This window comes from Corythoichthys intestinalis, chromosome 6, assembly GCF_030265065.1.
Source record: "Corythoichthys intestinalis isolate RoL2023-P3 chromosome 6, ASM3026506v1, whole genome shotgun sequence".
Classification (NCBI taxonomy): domain Eukaryota; kingdom Metazoa; phylum Chordata; class Actinopteri; order Syngnathiformes; family Syngnathidae; genus Corythoichthys; species Corythoichthys intestinalis.
The window spans coordinates 17,112,981-17,135,804 of record NC_080400.1 but is presented as its reverse complement, the minus strand read 5'-3'; the positions used below and the strand labels follow the sequence as shown (position 1 = coordinate 17,135,804).

Sequence of the window (22,824 nt, the reverse complement as noted above, 5' to 3'; positions counted from 1 at the left end):
TCCGAAGCCGGGGAAGGGAAATGACATATGTCAAATTTAGGTGTCATAAAATATTGTTCGGGAGGTGCGACAGTAAAGGTGAAGTCAACAATTTTGACCATTATGGAGTCATTTTGCCATGTCATCCTGAATGAATGCATTTTTATGATTTCATATTCCATTCAGCACAAGACTGTTATTTGTCATGACCATGCCATTTATTTAGCAATTGGGGAAAATACTTGGATAAAAAGAATATCCTGTAAAAATATTGAAGTAAAGAGACAGAAACAATGACATTTTGTGGCTCTCTTCGTCGCGTTTTCCTCGTTGTGAATAGTTCCCCCTCGACGGGCTGACTGGTCCTTCTCAAGCCATTTATATAGCTATTGAGGAAAATACTTGGATAAAAAGAATATCCTGTAAAAATATTGAAGTAAAAAGACAGAAACAATGACATTTTGCCGCTCTCTTCGTTGCGTTTTCCTCGTTGTGAATAGTTCCCCCTCGACGGGCTGACTGGTCCTTCTCAAGCCATTTATATAGCTATTGGGGAAAAATACTTGGATAAAAAGAATATCCTGTAAAAATATTGGAGTAGAGAGACTGAAACAATGACATTTTGCGGCTCTTTCGTCGCGTTTTCCTCGTTCTGAATAATTCCCCCTCAATGGGCTAAATAGTAAAAGCGATGAGCCCAGTCTACCGCTGACATCATCCACCTGTTGGGGACGCTAAAGCCCTATAATGGTAGGCGTGGCTAACCGGCAGATTAAAAAACTAATTTATCGTCATCTGTGCTTTGCTAAATTGTTGTATATAGACCCTACCCACCGACGTCACAAAATCACGTGCTCGCTGTATGGTTCCGCCCCCTTGTCCGTCATTTTGTGTCTGTATTATCAATGGTCTCAATTGATCGAGCAATTTATAATGCATTTCATGGAAGACCCGGTGCTTTCGGATGCCGTAAACTCACTTGATGCGTTGCATAAAAGGCGTTATGTGGAAAAGCTTCAGTTTATCCATTCGCCAGATCCATATTTGATGCCTAAATCGATGTTTTTCGAGCCGCTGTCTCCGCCGTATTTGCCTGACATCTGCTAGCTAGCCTGATATGTACAACTATCTTGTCCACACAAAATCAGCCTATTCTCACGAAAGTTTGAAAAACTTTAAGAGCTTGGAGGCTTATAAATACTTCGTTGCTGGTTGGGTGAAACAGGTCCTCGTCCACGAAAATTCGGCAGGAATCTATCTTGTGCTTGGAAAGGTGAGTTACGAAATTTTCAATTCAAAAGCTTTTGTTATTGCTAACATCCACTGTCAAGTCTAATGTATTTCATGTCGTTTGTCAATGGAGTTAGGGCTTTTAATGTTTATATGGTTTAGCGATAGCACTCTCACTTCATACATACGTGTATGTTGTCGGCGATTAGCCTAGCAATGACCTTAATTGTGGTTGTCAGCCCAAAACCCTCTATATATATATTAAATGCATCTTACCAGATATAAAATGACTACTACATAATCTGTGGTAATCGTTTGGAGCCCAGTTTTCTTGTCGAATTGCAGCAGCCCATCTCGCTCTCTTCTCTCCGGGTCTCTCGGAATCCGGTAGAACTTCAAGTCTCTCCGTCTATCTTCTCTGTTATTGCAACCGACCGCCACACACGCCTTCACCATTTTGATTATTAATGTTAACGAGCAGAAAAACACGTCGTAAATAGGAGGAATGTACGTAGCCGTAACAGGTAAACATGATGTGTTGACGGACAATTGGGCGGCACCAGTCAGGAGGAAGGAGTTGTGACGTCACGTGGGTAGGGTCTATAGTCGAATGAATCGTCTCAAAATATGATTTTAATTCACATAATAACGCAATTTAAGACTTTTTTTTCTCGTGTCATTTGCTCTTTAAGTTTAAATGTCCCGTGATGCAGACGTGCTTCCGAAATGGCTGCGTTGTCGCAAATCTCGCATGATCCCGTGCTGCTGTGACGTAAACGCTCGAGCCTAATTGTAAATTATGTTCTTTATTAACTTATTGGCTGCCATTGACGGCGATAGACGTCCAATCCAATTTGACTGGGACGGTTGACAGCGATCGCAGTTGAAATGGATTTGATGTCTGACACTGTCAAATGCAGGTTATAAGTCAAAAGCTAAAAGACTGAAAGAGACTGAAAAAGAAACGGGAGAGAGAAATTGGAAGAGGGAGAGTTGGAGGAGAGAGACTTTGATTGGATGACAGAAAGAGGAGAGAGATTGGTAGAGCAGCAAACGTTCGAGAGACATTGGAAGACAGAGGGAGAGAGAGCTAACGAGAGGCGCAGGTGAACGCAAGAGCCTCGGCGGGAAAACAAGCTCTTTCTTCGGCTGATTTTCCCGCTCTTTCACCTCCATTTTGACTAGCTAGCTTCCCTTCGGGTTGGTAGACATTGTCGGCCGGGTACATCGACGCACCCTCCCGGCAACGCGTGTCGACTCGCCCTTCTGAGCCAGAGAAAAAGGCGACGACGAGAGGATAAACGCCGGACTGAGCTGCCGAACCGAGCTGAGTCGACATGGAAGGCAAAGAGAAGGCACCGGCAGGTAGGAGGGAGAAATGGCCGCAAGTTTGCGGTGCGGGATGTCGGGCAGGGAAGTTGGGGAACGGAGGGTGGGGACCACCACGACGGGAGGGAGGAGGGAGTGATGCATGTTGGGTAGAAGTGGACTGTATTGCGGTATCCTCAATGCAGCTCCCCGGATCCTAGGTGTGGTTATTATGGGATGGGGTGCAGTCGGTCTGTGTGTGCTGGGTTTTTAGCAGTCAAAAATAAATAAATAAAACCTGATGCAGCTAAGGAACGATAGACAGGTGGGCTAAGGGAAGACAGACAGGCAGAGAGACAAATGGGCTAGAGGACACAGAGATTCGTGAGTATGAGAACGCAGACAAGAAGTAAAGCAACTACTGTAGCTATATAGCAGTGAGACAGGCAGATTCTAATTGAGACAGGGTTGTAAATAAAGGCAGTGAGACAGGTAAAGGTAGCAGAAATAGGAACTTCGGAGAAGTTTGACAGACAGGTAGACAACAGGCGGCACTAATGAAGATTTACATTGCAGATGATAGAAAGGTGATAGTAACAATGGCAGGAACAAGGACATATTCTAGTAGGAAGCAAGAAGACAGACATTCTCACTGAGACAGTATGTTGGACAGTAAAACTGGGCGGTAGAAAATGTATAGGTTACAAGTAGATTAGTTACTGAACATTCTTGAGTTATGTCTCAATGTGACAAAGTTTGAATCAGTCAGATTCAGGATCACCTTTTAGTATTAAATGACAGTAATCACAACATATCTTACAAATGTAAAAAAAAAAAGAAAAGAAAGCGAGGGATCATTCGAACAACTGTGCCCGTCATCTTAACTGTATGCTTGTTAGTCTCCCCAAGAATGTGGCGGAAAAGCATGGATTCTGCAGATAACAATTCTGATTCTGCGGAGAGGAGTTGTTGATTCTGCAGCCTTAAAGTTTGCAATTAAAAACAACAACCTAAAATGACCACTTACAAAGCAAATGTATGCAATAATGATGTAACAATTCTCTTATGAGATTATGAGCAGCACATACATACACTGCAAAACTTTGTAGTTATAAATAACAAAAATCAATATTGTCCTTGTCATTCTTGATCAGATTTATTTGCAGTACTTATAAAGTGCAAAAAATGTAGTCAAAGTATTAGTTTGAGGCAGAAGTGGTATTGAAGGAAAAAATTAATAAAGTGCTAAAAAAAAGGATATCCTTTTGACCTGGATATTGTAAATGTAAGCCTGTAAGCATGTGTCAGAAGAAATGACATATATACAGTGGTATGAAAAAGTATATCGTATATAATATAGGTTTTCATATTTTATTGAGGCTAGTATGCAAACAGTGGCAGAAGGGGGAAAGATAAGTAAGTGAACAATCACATTTTGTATTTAATTCCATTAAAGTACACGAAACAAACAGTCAAATTAATGTATACTACAGAGGTTGTCCGAATTAAACGTACAGTGTATACTAACAGTGGTATGAAAAAGTATCTGAACCTTATGGAATTTCTCACATTTCTGCCTAAAATCACCATCAAATGTGATCTGATCTTTGTCAAAATCACACAGATGAAAAAAAACAATGTCTGCTTTAACTAAAACCACCCAAACATTTATACGTAAGTTTTCATATTTTAATGAGGATCGTATGCAACCAATGACAGAATGGGGAAAGATAAGTAGGTGAACCATCACATTTAATATTTTGTGCCCCCCGCACCCTCGGCAGCAATAACTTCAACATGACACTTCCTGTAGTTGCAGATCAGTCCGGCACATCGATCAGGACGAATCTTAGCCCATTCTTTTTGACAAAACTGCTGTAGTTCGGTCAGATTCCTGGGATGTCTGGCATGAATCACTGTCTTTAGGTCACGCTACAGCATCTCATCTCAATAGTGTTCAAGTCTGGACTTTGACTTGGCCACTCCAGGACATGTATTTTGTTGTTCTGAAACTATTTTGAAGTTGATTTACTTCTATGTTTTGGATCATTGTCTTGTTGCAGCATCCATCCTCTTTTAATCTTCAACTGTCTGACAGACGGCCTCAGGTTTACCTGCAAAATATCCTGGTAAACATTTGAATTCATTCTTCCATTAATGATAGCAAGTTGTCCAGGCCGTGAGGTAGCAAAACAGCCCCAAAACATGATGCTCCCTCCACCATGCTTCCATTGGGACAAATCATGATGCTCCCTCCACCATGCTTCACGGTGGGGATGAGGTGTTGTGTTGGTGAGCTGTTCCATTTTTCCTCCACATATGACGTTGTGTGTTACTCCCAAACAATTCAACTTGGGTTTATCGGTCCACAAAATATTTAGCCAAAACTTCTGTGGAATGTCCAAGTGCCTTTTTGCGAACATTAAACGAGCAACAATGTTTTTTTTTAGACAGCAGTGGCATACTCCGTGGAGTCCTCACATGAACACCATTCTTGGCCATAGTTTTACAATAGTTGATGTGTGCACAGAGATATGTGACTGTGCCAGTGATTTCTGTAAGTCTTTAGCAGACATTATAGTGTTCTTTTTTTACCTCTCTCAGTATTCTGCGCTGGAACACTTGGCGTCATCTTTGGTGGATGGCCACTCCGCAGGAGAGAAGCAGCAGTGCTAAACTCTCCATTTGTGGACAACTTCTCTGACTGTTGATTGATGAACATCCAAACCTTTAGAGATCCTTTCCCAGCTTTATACAAATCAACCATCCTTGATCGCAGGTCTTCAGACAACTCTTTTGACCGAGCTACGATGCACATCAAACAGTGCTTCTCATCGAGACATTTCTTCCCAGGTGTGTGTTTTATCGTGTCCAGGGCAGCTTTAAACCACTCATCAGTGATTGGGCACACACCTGACTTCAAATGTTTGGTAAAAATTTGTTTCATTTGCTCTTTAAGTCTCCTTAGGCAGGGTTCACTTACTTATTTTTCCCCCTTCTGTCATTGTTTGCATGCTATTCTCATTAAACTATAAAAACCTATGAATGTTTGGGTGGTTTTAGTTAAAGCAGACACTGTATTTTCATCTGTGTGATTTTGACAAAGATCAGATCACATTTGATGGTGATTTTATGCAGAAATGTGAAAAATTCCAAAAGGTTCAGATACTTTTTCATACCACTGTAAGTATATAAGTATAATTTGAGCAACCTCTGGAGTATACATTACTTTGGCTGTATGTTTCGTGTACTTTATTGGAATTAAATACATCACTTTAAGCATATCTGCTTCTCCTACCTATTATCTATGTAATTTTGACTCTCCAGTAAATAAATGCAGGCATCCAAGTGTAGACTTAAACAGTAACAAAGACAGGTTGGCAAATCACCATGAATGGAAAATTCTTTATCTCATTCATGTTCACTTCAAGCCCTCCGAGTAGGCCTGTCGCGATAACAAATTTAAGTGTTAGATAATTATTGTCATAGATTCTTGCGATATGCGATATTATTGCGCCCCCCCCCATTTTAAAAAAAAACCAATTTACAATAACATAGTGAGAATACAATATATATGAATAGATCAAGTACACCCATTTAATTGCGATAAATATTTACTCTTAAATTCAAAAATACTTTTTAAGAAATCACAACTAAAAACAATAGACCATGCCTCTTAAGTAAAAAAACAACAATATTGATACCGCACAGAAACACAGAATAAATAAAATGTGTTTAAAAAAAAAATTGCACTTAATAACTTGAAAACTTTTCCCGTCATAGCTTCTGCAATGGTGTTCCATAGGGATGCAACGATACAGTTAAGTCACGGTTCGGTACGATTTTTGATACGTTGGACAGAATTTTCGATCCGATTCAATACATTTATACATTTATAATTTATAATTATATTGTATGTTTTTTGTTTCTTTTGTGTGTGCATGCTCGAAATAAAAAAGTTTCATCATCATCATTTAATGCTCTGTAAAAAAATAACAATTATGTTTTTTGTTTCATTTTTTGTTGTTGTTGTTGTTTTTTTTGTAACGAGCAAAAATTAAATTGCCATCATATAAACATGCATTTTAGTGCATAAAATTTATGTGCTTACTTCTTACTGATCTGAAAAAAAATTGTATAAAAGTGCTGAGAACAATCTTTACTGTTTGTAAAGTGATGCAGGGCACACTGTTGATTGCTACAGCTCTCTTAGCAGCTAGGTTTACTACATGAGCAAGACATCCTATTTGTGGTCCGAATCCATCTGTGTCACGTACTGAATTAACAATATTTGCAACATTATCTATAGTCACTGGTATGGATTGATTTGGCCTTCTTAACTTCCATTCACTCATGGCGGTTTATAATTCATCGATGTAGTATATGGACTACGTGTCCCATAATCACTCTGGGCTCACTTAGCCAATGGCATGGGCCGTAGCACATCTAGTTTGCCATTTCATGATATCTAGTGTGTGCGCGCATTGAAAAAGTTAGCAAGCGCCGCTGAAGTCACGTGTGCTCATTACTACACAACACCAGCATATGACAATCGACTTTCATAAACAGGACGAGTTTGAAGCACAGCGCTCTTAATTTCATTCAGCTGTTCGTTGTTGTTCGTAAGGTTGTTCGTAGCAGCCAAGTCGGTAACAATGGTTTGGCGGACTTCGTGTTAAATATCCGGCATTGTGCCGAAAAATAGCCGCCCCGCGTGAAATGTAACTGCTGACGGGAGCGCCCACACGTCAACAACACCGGCGCGCCGTAGATGGTCCACAGTCACTCCGGAGCAGGCCAGTATACGTTGAACAATAGGATATAATGGGAACGATTGGCTCCGGCGCTAGTTTTTGCCGGACCTGGAACGAAGATGCATTTTGCGCAGTTGGTAACGAGGAATCTGAACTTTTAACAGCAGTCTGCCGCACGTGCACACGCACGTGCACGCGAGGCGATAATCGCAGCGGGAAAATTACCGCCTTCATTTTTATTTATCGCGCGATAAATGGAATTATTGCATATTGCGACAGGCTTACTTCCGAATTCGAATGGCTTGGACGTCAGTTACCGTCAATGGCAGTAAATTAGTTGTTTAAGGTTAAACAAAATATCCATAAACTGTGTATTCCTGGAAATATGTAGCTGCTGTCAATTTGTTGCAAGCATTCATTTGCTATCCGTAATAGTAAGACAATTCAACTTGCCAGATAGATATTAAATAACTGCTCACACAGCATTATGTCAAACAATTTGAGAATTTATTCAATATCCTACTACAGCACAGAAATAGATATGAGAACTAGTGCGCTCCGAAACAATACTCTAAACGCTTTAGGGCAAGCTGTTTGAGCATATCCAGAACTACTACAAGCACATTGCTAGTAAACATGGACACAATGTGGGATATCAATCTACAAACATATTGCTAGTAAACATGGACACAAAGTGGGATATCAATAATTAGGGATGTAACGGTACACAAAAATCTCGGTTCGGTACGTACCTGGGTTTTGAGGTCACGGTTCGGTTCATTTTCGGTACAGTAAGAATACGAAATGCAAAATATAAATGTGCTAGTTGTTTATTACACACCTTTGTGCTTTCAACAATAGGAACATTAGCCTATACAAAGCTAGAATTCTGCTCAGAAAGTAGCGGGTATTTAAAGATAATCCAACAACAATTTGCCTTGCAGACCCTGCGTATTGGTCAGCTTTCTTTCTGAAAGAATGAAGAAAAAAGAAGTCCTGTGCTACAGAGAAAAGCAATACCAATGACAAAGATTTTAACATGTATTTTACAAATTAAATGACTCAATGAATCATTTTTTTTCTTATGAACGGTTTTCAAAAGCTTTATTGTTGGATTTTCTCAAGTTAAAGCGCCACACAGAAATTAATACATTTAATTGTGTAAGCAGGATCTGTGTATTATTCTTATTATTTAATTACAGGTGTTTTAGCTCATTTCAATTTATTTTATTTAAATGGGCTATTATTTATTTTATTATGTGTTTATATTTTACAAATGTGATGTATTTATTTATATTGTATATTTGGTGTTGTATAACTTTAGTTCCTATGTGAATATTAGTTCCTACTTGTTTTGTTGTGGTAGGAGGGTTTTGTATTGAACACGGGGCCGTGTTGGTTATTATTATAGCAGAGAAGATAGCAGTAAATCAGCAAAGACAAGTTAACTGTGCCCCGATCTACCACTCAAGAGATCTGATGGACTCAAAAAGTGGGTTACGATTGCATATTTTTTTGAAAATTGACCGGCTCCACCGTATTTTTACACGTGTGACTTCCGCTCTGCCCGATCCTAGCTACCGGTAGTAGTATTGCTGCAGGAGGGTCGCGTCTCGCGTCAAATAATAAACTCTGCCATTCTTTTCACCTGCTTCGTGTTGAGCCGCTTCTGGGACGCGTCTATGGCTGATTGACTTTAACGCCCGCGTTTCACGTTATCGCGCCGTTGACGTTTCTGGGTTATACTGTCCTACCGTGTTGGTCCTCATTATGGTAGAGAAGAATGAGTAAATATAATCTACAAAAAGAAACTGTAACCTGATTTACTCACAGCCTCGAAAAGTAAGGGTTACATTACGTCAGAAACTCGTTCAATACGCCTCCGTTCCGAACCGAGCACCCCGTACCGAAACGGTTCAATACAAATACATGTACCGTTACACCCTTATCAATAATCTAGAATAAGTGTACCTAGTAGGGGTGTGACAAAATATCGAAATGGTGATATATCGTGATACTTTGTATCCCAAAAGGTTATTGATATGCTCCTGCCAAGAATCGAGATATCGTTTTAAAAAGGTGTCAATGTGTAAAACTAAATAAATAAAAAGGAACCAACAAGTTGCTACCAAAATCTTCCACCATAATAGTGTCTCATTGACGGTGCGTGAAGCCCAATCCATTTAGAATGGGAACGTTCATTCATTCGAAACCAGAGCATTCACAGTCATTCTGTCCGATTTTCAGGGCATTTCTAGGTCACTTGCGGTTCATTTTAGGGCATTTACAGGTCGTTTTCTGTTGAGTTTGAGTCACTGCCTATTCATTTGGGTGATTTCCAGGTCACTTCCTGTTCTGTAACTCAAAATAAACAGGAAGTGACTAGAGGTGTGCGAAATTTCCGATTCTTAGATTATTCGCGATTCCGCCGTGCAAGATTCGAGAACGATTCACAAACATCCAAATTCTGATTATTGAAATATGTCAAGTAAAGCGGAACTAAAACACAGTCAGCGCAATCTTCGGGACGCAATGAGGAACGGACCGCATTGCGTCCCGAGAGTAAACATCATGCTTGTCATTACCTGGCTAATGATAATGCTCAACTCATGGCTCTGGCTCAACTCATGCCGCTAGATAAAAAAAAAAAACAATAATACCTGACTGCTGCGGACAGCCGCTACAAACTACGTCCATATCATGTTAGGGTAGGTAATAGTAATCATATGTATACAGAACTAGATACAAAATAACAGACTCAATGGCGTTCGCAGCACATGTATTGAAAACTAGATGCGAAATGACAGACTTGCCGGCATTGGTAAACAGCCGCCATCTTAAAACAGGAGACTTCTCTAGAAGACTCTGTTGTAGCAAATTTAATTAACTTTTTATCTAAAATACTCCTAAATCGGCAAATCTTAACTTGAAACTATCTTTAAAACAGTTTTAAAACTTTCACATGTCTAAAGTAGACCGAAGGAATAATGGGAGCAATTTTAACAACTTTAACGGTTGATTCACAACATTTAAATGAATTAAATGTAGTTTAAAGCTGCTGATACAGAATGGGGACTTGAATATTTTATTATTATTATTTTATTAACTTGATACTGAAATAGTAGTTTACTTAAGCCTGAGAGGCTTTTTGTACAATTTTTGTAACTAATGTACGAAGCATTGAAAACTGCTAATAACTTGGGGGCTTTGTGGGTGTCATCAATAATCAATTTATAATCGAATCGTTGCCTCTGAATTGTAATCGAATCGTTAGGTGCACAAAGATTCCCACCTCTAGAAGTGACCCATAAAATACCAAAATCAACAGGAAGTAACTGAACATCAACAGGTAAATGACCTTAAATGGCCCAAGATGACCTCATTGCCTGGCATTTGCTGCCAAAGACGGCCATAGACGTTCAATAAGTTTGAAGTGGGAGGGATGGCAGCAAATGAACACCTCCCAATTCAAACGGATTGGATGTCTACTAGTGATAAACTCATTCCAATTCACAGCAGAAGCTTGTTTTTCTGTTTATTAGTTGTTTGTCAAATATCCTAGAATGATTTCCTGACCAATGTATCGATAATCGTTGTATCGCCATATCGTCAGATCATCGTTATCGTGAGCTTTGTATCGCGTATCGTATCGTGAGGTACCAGGAGGTTCCTGCTCCGAGTACCTAGTATCCAATGTATTTTCTTAGACCAGCTACAGAATGTTATGTAGAAATACTGCAAGCCTGAGACGTATCAAGGTATCCTTTAACAGGAATTCCACTTCAGTCGATATAATACGCAATAATAAAACACTTAGTTGCCGGAATGCTATCACAAAGAACAGACTGCTGAGTCATTCCCACTTTTTCCTTTTCAAGTGTTTCGCTGACACGAGCACAGCCTTCGTTCACTTCATGTCCCACGGGGCCCCGCCAATCCAACATGTCTGTCTGACCGTAAATAAAGGGACATAAATACTGTAAAGTAAGTTGAAGTGAAGTTTTTGAGAAGGTAAAAAATGAACAGTCATTCTCGTGCTAGTGCGTGTTTGTTTACAGCAGACATCAATCAGTGTGTGTGTATTGATTGCGGTATGAGCTCGATACCATTATGTATTGTTGTGACCCGCTGCCAGTAACCTGAGAGACTCCATACCAGAGGATGAGTGTTTTTTTCTTGTTAGCTTTCTGTCGAGACACACCCAAACACGATGTAATAGAAGCCGGAACCCCCTAGTTCATAGCTGGAAATGAGTTTTGAGTCCACCCGCAAATGTGAACATTTCGAGATGTAAGCGTAGTGAGTGTATTAAAGTGCCTGTGACACGAAAAAGAATGTTTATTTCATAATGCACGCGGTATTTTATGCTCCTGAATGAAATGGACCGCTTGGATGTGTGTGGAAGCGATGGCTATATTTATTTAGTTTTTTTAATCCCGCGCCATGAAAATGAGTGACTTCCGGCATTGGTCTCGAGTTGAGAAAGAGGGCGCTGTGATGTGTACGGAGGAAGGAGTCTATGAGAGCTCTATGAGAAGGACTAAGGATTCAGCTGATTTTGCGGATTAATGCGTTTATTTTTCGCATCACACCAGCCAAACGGCTGCAGAAAAATCTTGCTGTACGAGGGAGAGGCGTGTGTGCCTTTTTGGAGTTTCAAAAGGTTCCCATTCACCGGTGGATATTAGCCAAAACAAGCCCTACTACTGTGGGACCATGGGACTTATGAGGAACTGAGTAAACATCGTGTTTTGTATTATGTCATATACTGGGATCATTTTAATACGGAGGTGGCTTGCATTTTGTGGCTGACATGCTCCTTGTCCCCTCTGCCGACAATCGGCGGCTTGTCGCACATCCCCCCGCCGGGCGAGCACTTTACTCGGCTTTTGCCCTCTTGGTGTGCCCTGTGTACTGTGAAATTTTCCACCCGATCAGAAATTGCAACTTTCTGTTAAAAATAGCCGCGAATTAAGCGATTACAAAGTAAACACTACAAACCTTCTTTAAATAAAGGACTACTTACGTTTGATCATGGATAGGCATGTAAAAAGCTCTCCTCATACACATTAGCTGCACGTTAGCTGCACAACAACTGCAGCCGCCCTCCTCTGGGGAACGAGCTGTAAATTGCTCTCTGCTGGGCGGTTTGCCGACAATTGGCAACCCAGTCATCATGTGAAATGATCCAGGCTAGTTATATGTGATTTTCCGCTTTGAAGACTTTAAAACATCACTCTGTTCGGGTTAGCATGTCAGCTAGCTGTCACGCCTCTTGGTTTGTTTACATTCTCTGAAGCCGGGGAAGGGAAATGACATAAGCCCTATTTAGGTGTCATAAAATACCGTTCGGGAGGTGCGACAGTAAAGGTGAAGTCGACAGTTTTGACCATTATGGAGTAATTTTGCCACGTCGACCTGAATAAATACATTTTTATTATTTCATATTCCATTTAACACAAGACTGTTATTTGTCATGACCATGCTATTTATTTAGCAATTGGGGAATAATACTTGGATAAAAAGAATATCCTGTAAAAATATTGGAGTAGAGAGACTGAAAGAATGACATTTTGCGGCGCTCTTCGTTGCGTTTTCCTCGTTGTGAATAATTCCCCCTCAATGGGCTGCATATTAAATCAGATGAAATCGTGACTCCGCTGACGTCATCCACCTGTTCGAGACGCTAGAGCCCCATAATGGTAGGCGTGGCTAACCGGCAGATTAAAAGACTAATTTCTCGTCATCTGCGCTTTGCTAAATTGTTGTATGTAGTCGAATTGTCTCGAAATATGATTCTAAATCACATAATTATCCCATTTAAGACTTTTTTTCTCCTGTCGTACGCACTTTAAATCATTCATTTTGAAGTATTTCTTAAACCCATGCTCTTGCTGTTTGGAAATGCAAAATCGTGCAATTTATAATCAATTTGAGGAAAGAAAATAAAGAAGACTTGATCCAAAAGAGATGCTAAGAGCGCTTGTGTCTAGTGATTTTAATCGTAAAGCCAAATGCATCCATATTCCATAAAAAAATATACATTTTGTGCACTAAAACTCAGGATACAGGGTTTCCCCTAGGATTTTTGAAGCTGTGGTGGTGTTGGGCTGCATCGGAGTCGAAATTGTTTTATATCATGACAAATAAGATTTTTTTTCCCAACAACATTTATTTTTTTTTCCCAAGAAGAACCATAACAAAAACCTGTTTGCAAAGTTTGGTTCCTGCCTGCACTTTATTTTCCTGGATTTAACAACAACAACAAAATTGAGGGCTCTTTCATAAGGGAAATCAGCAATCGGTGGTCACATTTATATGATTGTGAGGCAAGCTCTCAGTCCCCCTGCAGCCGGTTCCTCAGGTCTGTCTACGCGTACACAAGAATTAAAAAAAAAAAAAAAAAAGATCTAGGAAATGAAGACATACATCTCTAACTGACATTGTACAATTCTGTACATTATACAGTTGACCAAATGTCTTACTGTGTTCATTGCAGAGAAATCTCTCTCACAGTTCACTGTTGAGATGGGCACTGTCAACGCAATGGCTAACTGTTGGCTTAAGCAAGGGTACAGCCCTCCCCATTCATCAGTCAGTGATGCCATCTTTGCCATCATGCTGACCTGGTCCATATTCTGAAACACATTCAATGGATTAGCCATTAGGACTACTCTGTTTCAATCCCATGTTTTCACAGATTATATCAAATCAATTCAATTTTTTGAGTTTTTTTGTGGGAGTTACTTTTCTGATTGTTTTTAAGCTACTCCCTTGTGCAATCTGATATTTTAAAAAAATAATTTGTTTCAATGACATGAAAAACATTTATTTCGCCATCTGTTTTGTAATCTTTGGATAAGGAATATGCCAATTTATAAACAATGAACCTATTTCAACACCGTAGCTTTAGTTAAAACAAAACAACTGTGATAAATAAAGAATAGAAGTTACACAATTGTTCATACTCACCTTGATTTACGCGGTATAACCAGGGTTTGAACTTTGCCATTTCTGTGCATGTTGCGTCCCAGCCAGATTCCCTGTTGGCTTAGTTCTCCTTCCCTGGTCTTATAGTGCGCCTTCCTGATTTGCATCCCCAGCTGTGATCTTGCTTAATTCAGTTTTTGAAAATGTTATCTCAACATTAAAATACAATGCTTGCCATAACCATTTGGTAACTTTCTACTCCTTAGAAAGTGAGAGCTAAATACATTCGGAACCTGGGAGCATGAGCATCACATTCCAAAATATTTAATTAGCACGCTAATTGAACATGACACTCTACATCACCACAAAAAGAATAGTCTTTTTGTTACATGACCCTCCTCTTCAGGAACTTTTCTCTTTCCAAAATACTTCAAAGTACTAATCTGAAATTAAAACGAGTGACGTCAGCAACGAACAAATGCTATGCTAAGACGCGACAATTTGGGTTAATTAAGCCATAAAGAACTTAAAGTGCGTACAACAGGAGAAAAAAAGTCTTAAATAGCATTATTACGTGAATTAGAATCATATTTTGAGACGATTTGACAATATACAACAATTTGGCAAAGCGCAGATGACGAGAAATTAGTCTTTTAATCTGTCGGTTAGCCCCGCCTACCATAATAGGGCTCTAGCGTCCTCAACAGGTGGATGACATCAGCGGAGTCGCGATTTCATCTGATTTAGTATGCAGCCCATTGAGGGGGGAATTATTCAGAACGAGGAAAATGCGACGAAGAGACCCGCAAAATGTCATTGTTTCAGTCTCTCTACTCCAATATTTTTACAGGATATTCTTTTTATCCAAGAATTCTTCCCCAATAGCTAAATAAATGGTAAGATCATGACATAACAGTCTTGTGCTAAATGGAATATGAAATAATAAAAATGAATTTATTCAGTACGACATGGCAAAATTATTCCATAATGGTCAAAACTGTCGACTTCACCTTTACTGTCGCACCTCCCGAACGATATTTTATGCCACCGTACTTAGTCGGGCTTTTGTCATTTCTTTGCCGGCTTCGGAGAATGTAAACAAACCAAGAGGCATGAAAGCTAGCCGGCATGCTAACCCGAACCGAGTGATGTTTCAAAGCCTTCGAAGCAGAAAATCACACATAACTAGCCCGGATCATTTCACAGTGCGGCGGGGTTGTCAATTGTCTTCGCCGATCGTCGAGCAGCCCGGCGGCGAGAAAGTTAGAGCTCGTCGTTCCCCTTCTGAGGGCAGAGGGCTCGTTTGCTGGGAAGCAGCTGGACAATGACCGCCGGACCAACTGGCCAACGTTGGAGGAGAGCGTAGCTGCCAAATGGTCAACACGAATATGGCAAAATAATATTTTACTACACGGCGAAGACGTAAACAGCGAGAGAGTCATAGGAGAGCCGTTGCAGTTGTTGTGCAGCTAACATGGCAGAATGTGTCTTAGGAGATCTTTTCTACATGCCCATCCATGATGAAACGTAAGTAAATAGTCCTTTATTTAAAGAAAGTTTGTAGTGTTTACTTTGTAATCGCTGTATTCGCGGCCATTTTTAACACAAAGTTGCGATTTCTGATCGGGTGGGAAATTTGACAGAACACCGGGCACATGAAGAGGGCAATAAGCCAAGTATAGTGCTCTCCCGGCGGGGGGATGTGCGACAAGCCGCAGGTCGTCGGCAGAGTGGACAAGGAGCATGTCGGCCACGAAATGCAAGCCACCTACGTATTAAAATGATCCCAGTATTTGACATAATACAAAACACGATGGTTACTCACTTCCTCGTAAGTCCAATGGTCCCACAGTAGTAGGGCTTGTTTTGGCCAATATTCACCGGTGAATGGGAACCTTTTGAAACCCCAAAAAGGCTCACCCTTCTCTCCCTGGTGCAGCAACATTTTTCTGCAGCCGTTTGGCTGGCGTGACGCGAAAAATAAACGAATTAATCCGCAAAACCAGCTGAATCCGCAGTTGTTCTGCATACTGTAATATTGGCTGCATACTGAAGATGTATATTCCGCTGACGTCACATTAGCAATCCTCGTCAAAACAGGAAGTCGCTCATTTTCATGGCGTGGGATTAAAAAAACTAAATAAATATATCGATCGGTTCCACACACATCCAAGCGGTCCATTTCATTCAGGAGCATAAAATACCATGGAAAATATGAAATAAACATGCTTTTTGCTGTAATAGGCACTTTAAACGTTAACGTCGATGCCCATGTTAAATTCGTTTTTATTGTCTTAATCCACAATTACATTAATTAAGTTGAAATATCTTTCTGTGGATTTTTATCCCTATTTCCAACTCCGCGCGGACGAACTCAGGCGAAATTTAACAACAGGAGAACCGATGTGATTTTCAAAATAAGGTGTGTAAAGTAACAATTTGTATTTCAAGTGCTATTTCAGATTATTTATGGCAAATAGTACGCAAATAATGAGATATACTCTATACTATATATTCTTTTAGACGTCATTTTGAATTATACAAATTATAAATTAGAATGTACTGTATCTTTAAATCTTAAAATTCTCATTTGCAATGCGTGGCGGCTTTTATTTTGGTGTGGCGGCGCACCACAATCTTTCCTATGCACGGGAAACTTTTGATTTTTTAAGCGCCAGCTTGGCTAATGCTAAAATAAAACGATAGGCGCCGTTGTATACAAAAAACTTAAAAATAACACAAAAAAACCAAACAAATGCAACCACATAAAAACTAAGTTAAAAAAGAATCAAGAAGAGAATAAGATTGGAAAATGTTTTTAAAAATTTGTGTTTTTTGTCCAGATCGCCTAGCCCTAATGTAAATAACAGCCAATCAATTAACTCATTCACTGACATAGACAGCGATAGATATCAAATTCAGTCATTTGAACAGGGATGACTGCCACCGAATTATTATGTTTCAGCGATGTTTAAAATAAGAATCATGTAAAAATGTGTGATATTGTGGGAATTTCCACCAAAATGTGTGAATGTGAGTTCATGATTGTCACTTGCTAAACTTCTTAACTGTTTGCAGCTTTCAGTGCCAAGTGCACTTTGTCAGCACTACTGACAGAATATTGAAATAATTCTCTTAATGAGCCTTAAATGACTTTGGAGTTGTCAGTCACAATGAAAATGTCTCACTTTTTGTGGGATTCAGGGCTGCATCTCACATTAAAGACCATGTCCATATTTTTACTGTATATCAGTTCCTTTACAGTATTTTTATATTGATTGGTATACAAGAATTGAGTTTTGTACAGTCCACAGACTTCAATGAAGCAGCCCGCCACTGCCTCCTATTAACTAAATACTACTTCTATTGCAAGTCAGTCAGTTTCCAATGCTGTCCAATCATTCCAACTAACGTCAATCAACCAATCCGTAAAGATCAATTAACCTCCATTGTTGTCCTGAAGTGCATTTCCAATACCTGCCATTGGCTTCAATTACTTCAAAGTCCTCTAATCAGTTTGATTTGCCTTTAATATCTTTTATTGTCTTTAATAGACTTACTTCCACTACCCCTCAACTAGTTCTAAATATCATTTACACTTATGTCAATCAACGCTCATACGTTCCATTTACAAACTTCTGTTTAATTCAAACAACTTCAATTACTTTCTAGTACCTTCTAGGGATGTCCCGATCCAGGTTTTTGCACTTCCGATCCGATACCGATATTGTTTTGCACTTCCGATCCGATACCGATACTGGCCGATACTGATACCGGCCTACCTGAGCATGTATTAAAGTTTAAAGTTATTTAGCCTCCTTACTTAGTTGTCAGACTTATGTTGAAAAGGGTTTTAATACTCTTGATAACAACTAGCCAGCTGAATTAGGCGAGTTGAATAACACACAATGGTTGGTAACAAGAAACTGACCTGTTTATTCAGTGATAAACACAAAATATTATAAATAACAAACAGAAATGGCATAGTCAGTCAGTTACTCAGTGCAGTTACTTCCGGTAATGAGTGGCGAACAGGAGGGGTTCTTAAAAAAGAACTAAGCTGAAATATTTACTAGTTGGTAATGTATCAAACACTTATTTCATGCAGTTAAATTCAAATTTATTATTTAAAAATTATACAATGTGATTTTCTGGATTTTTGTATTAGATTCTGTCCCTCACAGTTGAAAAGAACTTATGATACAAATTACAGACCTCTACATGGCTTGCAAGTGGGAAAACCAGCAAAATCGGCAGTGTATCAAATACTTGTTCTCCCTACTGTATATATAATTTTTAAATGTATATTAGGCCTGAACGATATATCGTTTAAACATTGCCATCGCGATGTGCGCATGCGCAATAGTCCCATCGCAAGGACGTGCGATAGTTTTTTCATTTCATTTTTTTAAATCCACAAACGTTTGTTTTGAGGAAGGAGCGCGAAGGAGAGCGCACAGCCTCTCATCTCATTCCCTCCAACTCGCAGTCATCGGCTCCTCCCCCTCCCCTGCTACAGCGGAGTGGAGGGAGGAGGGGCCGAACAGCAGAGCGGAGGGAGGAGGGGCCGTTTTCAAAGTGAAAGCAAGCAACACGTTGAATAGGGAAGACTGTCTCCAAAAGGAGTTTTGGAAGTATTTTGGCTATCGACAAGAATATAAGGAACAAAAAACAGCCCTGTTGACAGTGCCTCGCCATGGTTGCCTCAACAAGAAGTAATCCGTCGAACATGTGGGACCATTTAAAACGCAGGTATCTATGCATTCCTGCTACGAGCTTCCCATCAGAGGCTTTTTAGTACAGGTGGGAACATTGTTACGTGCCAACGTTGTTGTCTCAAGCCTGCAATGGTGGATAAACTAGTAGTCTTGGCCAAAAACCTATGAGACCCAGTTGAGAATTGCTGAGCAAGGAAGGTGGACGATATGCAGACAAATACATAACACAGCTGCAGGAATGTCTTTTCTTCTTTTTATTCATGTGACAGCTAACAGGAAGGCAGGAAATTTGGGAGTTAAAATGGTTCTGTTATTCATCAGTTATTTGCTGTTATTCAGTTCAATTATTTACAAGTTCAATTGAGTTTCTGTTTCTTTTATATTTAAATTAATTGTAAATCGTATTTTTCAAATAACTATAGTACAGCTGCACATAAAGTTTTGATACTTAATATTTTTAAAATATTTTTACAACTTTGTTGCAGTTTTGCAGTTTTATATTGTTATATTTTGTGTAAACAACTCAGGGGACTAATGCACTTGCACTTTTATTTGACAGATTTAATATTTAAGTTCAAATATGTTGACAACTTTATTGTTTTACTGAGGTTTTTATTTATTGTTATAGTTTGTGAACAACTCTTATTTGTCATATTTAATATTTTTGTTCAACTATGTTTACAACTTTGTTGTTATTTTACAGAAGTTTTTATTTATTGTTATATTTTGTCAAAAACTTAGGGGACGAATGCACCTGCTCTTTTATTTGTCATTTAATGTATTTGCTGCTGTTGAAGTGTCAAATATTGTGTTCAATAAATTATTTATTTTGTGCAGACATTGCTTCCTGGATCCCTTCATAATAATACAGCAATCTTAATCATTCACAAATGAAACGGTATTATATGAATACACTGTGGTCACGGTGTGTCATGCAAAGTATTTCCAAACAGCTATTCAAGTCATCTAGTGAAAATTTCTTTAAAAAAAAAAAAAAAAAAAAAAAAAAAAAAAAAAAATATATATATATATATATATATATATATATATATATATTTTTTTTTTTTTTACTATCGCAATATAATATCGCAATATATTGCACACCTCAAAAAAATCGCAACAATAGTTTTTTCCAATATCGTTCAGGCCTAATGTATATTCACGTGAGTTTCTGAACACCTATAAGTAAAAAATAATAGTGGTGAATTCAGCATAGATTTGCCTTTGACCTAACCAGAATTTTTATGATGACATGAACATTATTATGATGAACTAAAACAAAGACAAGAAGTTTTTATTTTTTTTCAAATAAACATAATTTGAGTCAATCACAATAAATTAGTCAGTGTCATTGAAGATGTGCTCCCTGAACAATAAGCACTGAACTAAAACATAAACCCAACAGGTATTGTGCTTTGTCATCAGATAAAAACATTTGGTGCAACAGGAGAGGAGACTTTTGTGGTCTTGGCCCATGAAACAACTTTCTTAACCTGGCAATTATAGGACCACAAGCCTATCAATCCCCAAAAGGCCTCTCAATAACTTACTAACTTATAACTAAGGTTTATCACTCAGTGATGGAAAAATACGGCCTCAAGAACAGTAACGAAACTTTGCATACTGGCAAAACAGGAATGGAAACAAACGCACACATCCGAATCCACCGACACCGTGGCAAAATTATTATACAGTATATTATAAATAATAGATATAAAATAAATAATGTTATTGGATTTATTGGGATGACGTCATAATTCCTATTATCGAATCGATAATTATCGTGCACCTCTATTTGAGATTGACACCTTTTTAAAACGATATCTCGATTCTTGGCAGGAGCATATCGATAACCTTTTGGGACACAAAGTATCACGATATATCACCATTTCGATATTTTGTCACACCCCTAGTAAACTCAATGCCTCGTGATCGTTTATTTTTTTTCTACAACTAATTCACAAATTCAATAACACCAAAACGTGCAGCTGCCTTTATCATTCTATTCTGCTAAAAGTCTTGAACATGGTCCTCGATATGGCTTGCGACTGTAGCAGCTTCTGTTATAGGGAGGGGTCAGGTTATGTGCTAGAAGCCAGAGGAGACTCTAACAGCCGTTGAGTGTTCTCCATCGATTAAAAAGTCCCATTAAGTTTAAAATATACTGCTGCGCTGGCATGGATCATCAGCGTTCAAGTGCAAGGACGACGTGACCGCAAAGCCTCATGCAAATGCTTTTACAGTCGTGTCGAGAACTTAAGGGGACTCCGGCCTGACCGTACGGCTCCTTTAACACTGTCGCTATGGAGACATGTGAGGGATAGTGAATATGAGTGACGATATCTTTAAAGTGTTCGTCGTCATGTAGCGGCATTATGCGCCCCTTTCAATTATTTATGAGATACGTGCGCTATATTATTGCATGTTGAACATCAGTTTTGATGCACGGTTTAGTGTGACGCGACTGTGTGGCTGCAGCAGTTGGAGGGCAGAGCTGCATTAACGGCCTCACCGCCACCACTGCTGCAACACGGATCACTTCCTGAATGAGGAAGCATTTTCCTTAATGCGATGTCAGTTTGAGATGATTGATTTAAAGCAGTAATGTGAAGTAAGGTTGGCCAACCATGTTTTTGAATAATATCAATGGCTAAACAGTTATAAGCATATTTTCGTTTTTTTTTTTTAACGCAACCCTTCCAGATTCTTTGTTTAACCCGTAGCAACGCCCTTGACAACGAAAATGCTTCGGCAGTCTTCGGAAATCTTCGGAAATTATGTCACACCTAGAAGTGCGAGGGAAGTCCGCCATAGAACAGTATTGTCTGTTGCATTGCTTCTCGGTAAGATGCCACGGCGGTGCGTGGCGATGTTTTGTTCTCACTCAAACGAAAAGTTGTATGAGTGGCCAAAGGATAGCAGGGCACGTAAATGGACATCTTTCGTTCGCACAAAGCGAATGAATTTCACGCCATCATCGAGTAGTGTTCTCTTCTGCAAACACTTCGAAGATGCCTGCTTCCTTAACCGCTCTGCTTATGAGCACGGATTTGGCAAAAAGTAAGTGTGATTTTTGGATAGATGACTGATGACTTTGTCAAAGCATAGCAGCCAACTGTTGTGGAATGAACAGTATAAGCCAGGGGTCCCCATCTGCCGGGCCGTGGACCGGTACCGGTCCGTGGCGCATTTGCGACCGGGCCGCAAAGAAAAAAATAATTTAATAATGACCGCATTCTGGCGGAATTAACCCTGTGCCCCTGCTTAACACACCAATATCTCAACATCTTGTTTGTGTATATAAAAAATCTATGTGCGCTTGTCCTCGATTATAGCGTATTACTAGGCCGCGGCGCAGCACATTTGTTCCCGGAAATAATTAGCCCCCATACGAGCGAAGATAACAGGAAAACAGACGTCTTTGGAAATATTTTTACGGCGAAAAGGGCACCTGACGAGCCTACAACCTCGAAGACCCACGAACTGCGAAGGAGTGGATTCGTGACCCGTTTGTGAATAAAGAGAGAGAGATCGCAAATGACGGCGACCTTATTAAACGTACATTTGAGACAACAAGTCTATCGAGGTTCTGGATTAAAGTCATTCTGGAATATCCTGACATCGCGACAAGACCGTTGAAAACCTTGCTACAATTTCCAACATCGTATCTTTGTGAAGCGGGCTTCTTATTTAATGTTTAACGACCAGGCAAAGTCGTTAATGGTGAGCGCATTGTGCAGCTGTTGTGTGAAGCTTACATGGCAGGATGAATCTGAGGAGAACTTTTCTACAAGTCCTTCCATGATCAAACGTAAGTTAATATTCCTTTCTTTCAAGAAAGTTTGTAGTGTTTACTTAGGAATCGCTGCATTTGCGCATTTTGCGGCTATGTATAACGTTACGCG

General features: G+C 39.4%; 1 protein-coding gene across 1 annotated transcript in view; it reads left to right on the top strand.

The window, feature by feature from the left end:
- The first annotated feature begins 2,302 nt into the window (after positions 1-2,302).
- The window catches only part of LOC130917413 (fibroblast growth factor 12-like), an 88,062-nt gene continuing 67,540 nt past the window's right edge, over positions 2,303-22,824 (top strand). Inside the window, exon 1 of the mRNA XM_057838794.1 lies at positions 2,303-2,574. Within this exon, the coding sequence (XP_057694777.1) occupies positions 2,547-2,574 (28 nt within the window). The 5' untranslated portion in view covers positions 2,303-2,546. The remainder of the gene's footprint in view (positions 2,575-22,824) is intronic.